Below are 6,000 nucleotides of genomic sequence, written 5' to 3'. Positions count from 1 at the left end.
AAAGCACAACAACAACGTAGAGCATTTCAAACGGGAAACATCTTCAGTTATAAGCTCATGCGTAACCTAATGTATTAAGTAAAGCTGAGAAATCATGTATAGATATGCATTTTCTTTTTTTCTGATACCTCACATAATATAATATGGTCACATTGAATGGATTACATGCCATTGTACAAAATAATGTAGGCCTACAATGTATATGCATCTAAAAACAATTATTTTGTGCCACTGTGGCACTTCATGAAGGTTAGTGGAATGAAGGTGTGTCCTATGCCATCAGCCTTCATACCTTAACAAGCTACTGTAGAGCAACAACAGCACATGGCTTGAGATAAGGTGTAGAAAAGTAGTGCACTATGTAGGGAATAGGATGCCATTTGGGATAGAAGCATTGATATCTTCTTAAATGTACAGTATTGTTAATTGACCACTTGAGTCTTTATTAGTCAGGTGAATAACTGGAATTCAACTACTTTCAGTAAACTGTAGTTTTGTGTCAAACTGTGGACAGAAAGTTACTTTAAATAGATGCAGCTGCAGGTTATTTCGTCACCAGACAACAGTTTACAGAACACGTTTTGTGAAGCCATACACTACTTTTGCCATTCCATTTTGAATAGAGGAGTCGGTAAAGGAATATATTTTCCTGCATCACTCCATGTGGATATTGTGATGATGAAAATAAAATAATGTATTTATTGTATAATTTGGTGGTAATAAAATATTGATTACACCTGTTTCATGCTAAATGTTGCTGTTTGAAATTATTTTCAACTGACAATTGTGTTAGCAATAATTCCAACTGTTCAGAGACTATACACCGACTCATCACACGATTTACAGTAGGCCACACGCACACACACTGGTCGCGTTCCCCTATGACGCATTAACCAATGGTTGCGTGCTACGTTATTGACTGTCAGATTGCTATAACATATGGTTAGCTGATACGTAAAATACCTCTCCAGGCTTTGTAAAATCTGGCAGGCGTCAACAACGTCTGGGCAGAGGAACGCGACCAATATGTCTACTCTCCAGGGCACGCCTTTCAGTTTGAATTGTTGATGTAGGACGCTCACGCCCCACGATTATCAGTTGCGGATTTGCTGCTCTCCTCTGGCTAAATCTGTCCCGCCAGCCAATGCAGCTATACTAGAGGCCTCTGCCTGTACTTCCTGCGTATGTTATAAGTTTACAGTACATATCAGCTCATTTGTGTTCAGGCACGCTAGTTGCTACTTTCACCAGATGCACAAGTATCGGTAAGTCGGTTCTTCATTTCATATCGACTATTATTTTGGTTATCGATAGGGCAGTTTGTGTTATGGATATTTGTACAGAAAAGAGCATGACAAATGATGGACTCCATCGTTACAAAATCACTTTGTCCGACTACAGTAGGCCTAGCCTAGGAATAGTATGTATATCCCTCTATAGGTTATAACCCAATATCAAACGTTTTAATTTCAAACCTCTTTGGTTATAGCTATAAAGGTTTACAAATGTCCCGAAATAGATTTCTGCTTCAGTCGTTATTCTACTATTTCCATAAAAGTTATTTGGACTTCTTCGGTCCAATGCAGCTCGTCTCAGTCAACACATATTTATAACCCCGTTTGAGATTGATACAATGGAGCCTTGAAGAAATCGTGTCGCGAGCTTATTTACGTTTACGAAGCGCGAGCTGTCAGACAGTAGATGTCGCGAGGAGGGGAGGGGCGCAGCCTACGGGTAAACTCTCAAAATAAACTTTTTATGTGTGTCTATTAGACTTGATTATTCTTGGTTTTGGGACATCGGTAAGTTTAGTTCATCCATTAAAATATCGCATTAATTACTATTGTATGGTTTTGTTCATGTTATTCTGCATTCATAGAGAATATTAGAAGATTCGCTGTAGACAGAGGAACTTGGGGTTTATTATGGGGAATTTTGTGGTGGGGGAAAATGAGTCATGCAGGAAAATTCCTCATTCTGCCCGATTTTGTGTCTTCCCTGCGGTGCCCTTCAAACCGCCCTTCTTTCCTTCCTAACATTGTATTATCATGACTAGCTCTACAATGCATTCTATTCTATTATTTTATTATATATTCTTACCTTGGGAGAGTAGTATAAACATTGAAAGTACTGTCTTTTTCAATCATACAGACCATCATGTCAAATACATTGATAACACCTCATTACACGACAACGTCATTGTTGGGTGGGGTAGGTAGATTTTAAGTTCACGTTCCACAGTATGCTAATTGGTCATAGGTATGCTTTAATGCACCACCCTCATTCCTTCATAGCCGGATTCAACAGTGCAGCACTGACGGAAGTATGTTGATTACACCCTTCAATGATTCATTTTGTGGTGTGTTCTTTGATCAGACCAGGTGTGTTATGTAGGCTGTGTGAGCGATCCTCCCAAGTATAGTAATGCTATGTCTTCTCTGAAGAAACCGTGGAGCCGAGAAGTAGGCCTAGATCTAGCTAGTGATGTGTAGATTTACTCAGGTATCTACAGCACCAGTCAAAAGTTTGGACACACCTAACTCATTCAAGGGTTTTTCTTTATTTGTACTATTTTCCACATTGTAAAAAAAGTAATGAAGACATAAAAACAATGAAATAACACATATACAATCATGTAGTAACCAAAAAAGTGTTAAACAAATCAAAATATATTTTATATGGGAGATTCTTCAAAGTAGCCACCCTTTGCCTTGATGACAGCTTTGCACACTCTTGGCATTGTCTCAACCAGCTTCATGAGGTCGTCACCTGGAATACATTTCAGTTAACAGGTGTTCCTTGTTAAGTGTTAATTTGTGGAATTTATTTTATTTTTAATGAGCCAATCAGTTGTGTTGTGACAAGGTAGGGGTGGTATACAGAAGACAGCCCTATTTGGTAAATGACCAAGTCTGTCATTTCTCTTTGCTAATTTGAGCTGTTCTTGCCATAATATGGACTTGGTATTTTACCAAATAGAGCTATCTTCTGTCTGTATACCACCCCTACCTTGTCACAGCACAACTGAGTGGCTCAAATGCGTTAAGAGGGAATGAAATTCCACAAATTAACTTTTAACAAGGCACACCTGTTAATTGTTATGCCTTCTTGGTGACTACCTCGTGAAGCTGGTTGAGAGAATGCCAAGAGTGTGCAAAGCTGTCATCAAGGCAAAGGGTGGCTACTTTGAAGAATCTCAAATATAAAATATATTTTGATTTAACACTTTATTGGTTACTACATGATTCCATATGTGTTATTTCATAGTTTTGATGTCTTCACTATTATTTTATAATGTAGAAGTAGTAAAAATAAAGAAAGACCCTTGAATGAGTAGGTGTGTCCAAACTTTTGACTGATACCTATTCTGAACATCCATAATTTACAGCTGTGAGCCAGTTGGTTGCAACATGAGGAAAAAAAGACATGCAGCAGTATCACTTCTATACTTCTGTGTTGTTGGTGGTAGTCTATCTCCAGTTGATCATCTGACAAAAGCTTTCTGTTTCTAATGGACTCTGCACACACACACACATATATTCTCTGTACTTCACCACAGGCAGAATTTGAGAGTGGTTACATTTCTTTAGCCCCATTATTAATCTTTTTACCAAAACACATGGCGGGGTGGCTGTTGTTGTTTTTCAAATGCCTGTTTAAATGTCTCTCCTCTCCTCCACAGGCTGGTGTGTCCAGATGACTCATCAGGAGCAGCAGGAGATCCTGTTTAGGGAGAGCCTGGAGGCAGCTATGTCCTGGATGAAGGCCGTCCAGGAGCGGCTCCGGCTCAACGACAACACCCTGGGCCCCCGGGCCGCCCTGGAGGCCAGACTCAGAGAGACAGAGGTGAGACCCAACCCTGAACAACTACTGACACAACCAACTACTGACACAACCAACCACTGACACAACCAACCACTGACACAACCAACCACTGACACAACCAACCACTGACACAACCAATCACTGACACTACTAACCACTGACACAACCAACCACTGACACAACCAACCACTGACACTACTAACCACTGACACAACCAACCACTGACACTACTAACCACTGACACAACCAACCACTGACACAACCAACCACTGACACTACTAACCACTGACACAACCAACCACTGACACAACCAACCACTGACACAACCAACCACTGACACAACCAACCACTGACACTACTAACCACTGACACAACCAACCACTGACACTACTAACCACTGACACAACCAACCACTGACACAACCAACCACTGACACAACCAACCACTGACACAACCAACCACTGACACAACCAACCACTGACACAACCAACCACTGACACAACCAACCACTGACACTACTAACTACTCCTGACACTACTAACTACTATGACACTACTAACTACTCCTGACACTACTAACTACTCCTGACACTACTAACTACTCCTGACACTACTAACTACTACTGACACTACTAACTACTCCTGACACTACTAACTACTCCTGACACTACTAACTACTTCTGGCACTACTAACTACTACTGACGCTACTAACTACTACTGACGCTACTAACTACTACTGACACTACTAACTACTACTGACAGTTGGGTCTCACCCTGTCTCTCTGAGCCTGTCAGTAGTTAGTTAGGGTTGGGTCTCACTGTCTCTCTGAGCCTGTCAGTAGTTAGTTAGGGTTGGGTCTCACTGTCTCTCTGAGCCTGTCAGTACTTAGTTAGGGTTGGGTCTCACTGTCTCTCTGAGCCTGTCAGTAGTTAGTTAGTGTTGGGTCTCACTGTCTCTCTGAGCCTGTGTCAGTAGTTAGTTAGGGTTGGGTCTCACTGTCTCTCTGAGCCTGTGTCAGTAGTTAGTTAGGGTTGGGTCTCACTGTCTCTCTGAGCCTGTGTCAGTAGTTAGTTAGGGTTGGGTCTCACCCTGTCTCTCTGAGCCTGTGTCAGTAGTTAGTTAGGGTTGGGTCTCACTGTCTCTCTGAGCCTGTCAGTAGTTAGTTAGGGTTGGGTCTCACTGTCTCTCTGAGCCTGTCAGTACTTAGTTAGGGTTGGGTCTCACTGTCTCTCTGAGCCTGTCAGTAGTTAGTTAGTGTTGGGTGTGTCAAGTTAGTTAGTTAGGGTTAGGTCTCACTGTCTCTCTGAGCCTGTGTCAGTCAGTTAGTTAGGGTTGGGTCTCACTGTCTCTCTGAGCCTGTGTCAGTAGTTAGTTAGGGTTGGGTCTCACTGTCTCTCTGAGCCTGTGTCAGTAGTTAGTTAGGGTTGGGTCTCACCCTGTCTCTCTGAGCCTGTGTCAGTAGTTAGTTAGGGTTGGGTCTCACTGTTTCTCTGAGCCTGTCAGTACTTAGTTAGGGTTGGGTCTCACCCTGTCTCTCTGAGCCTGTGTCAGTAGTTAGTTAGGGTTGGGTCTCACTGTCTCTCTGAGCCTGTGTCAGTAGTTAGTTAGGGTTGGGTCTCACTGTCTCTCTGAGCCTGTGTCAGTAGTTAGTTAGGGTTGGGTCTCACTGTCTCTCTGAGCCTGTCAGTAGTTTGTTAGGGTTGGGTCTCACTGTTTCTCTGAGCCTGTCAGTACTTAGTTAGGGTTGGGTCTCACTGTCTCTCCGAGCCTGTGTCAGTAGTTCGTTAGGGTTGGGTCTCACCCTGTCTCTCTGAGCCTGTGTCAGTAGTTAGTTAGGGTTGGGTCTCACTGTCTCTCTGAGCCTATCAGTACTTAGTTAGGGTTGGGTCTCACTGTTTCTCTGAGCCTATCAGTACTTAGTTAGGGTTGGGTCTCACTGTCTCTCTGAGCCTATCAGTACTTAGTTAGTGTTGGGTCTCACTGTTTCTCTGAGCCCGTCAGTACTTAGTTAGGGTTGGGTCTCACTGTCTCTCTGAGCCTGTGTCAGTAGTTAGTTAGGTTTGGGTCTCACTGTCTCTCTGAGCCTGTCAGTAGTTAGTTAGGGTTGGGTCTCACTGTCTCTCTGAGCCTGTGTCAGTAGTTAGTTAGGGTTGGGTCTCACCCTGTCTCTCTGA

At 42.6% G+C, this 6,000-nt stretch overlaps 1 protein-coding gene across 1 annotated transcript in view; it reads left to right on the top strand.

Annotated features, from left to right (window-relative positions):
• The first annotated feature begins 995 nt into the window (after positions 1–995).
• The window catches only part of LOC115138832 (nesprin-3-like), a 77,661-nt gene continuing 72,656 nt past the window's right edge, over positions 996–6,000 (top strand). Inside the window, exons 1-2 of the mRNA XM_065025801.1 lie at positions 996–1,265; positions 3,683–3,846. Coding sequence (XP_064881873.1) covers positions 3,697–3,846 — 150 coding nt within the window. The 5' untranslated portion in view covers positions 996–1,265; positions 3,683–3,696. The remainder of the gene's footprint in view (positions 1,266–3,682; positions 3,847–6,000) is intronic.

This window comes from Oncorhynchus nerka, linkage group LG12 (assembly GCF_034236695.1).
Source record: "Oncorhynchus nerka isolate Pitt River linkage group LG12, Oner_Uvic_2.0, whole genome shotgun sequence".
NCBI lineage: Eukaryota > Metazoa > Chordata > Actinopteri > Salmoniformes > Salmonidae > Oncorhynchus > Oncorhynchus nerka.
Note: the sequence above shows the minus strand (reverse complement) of the source record. Positions and strands in the feature narration are given on the sequence as shown.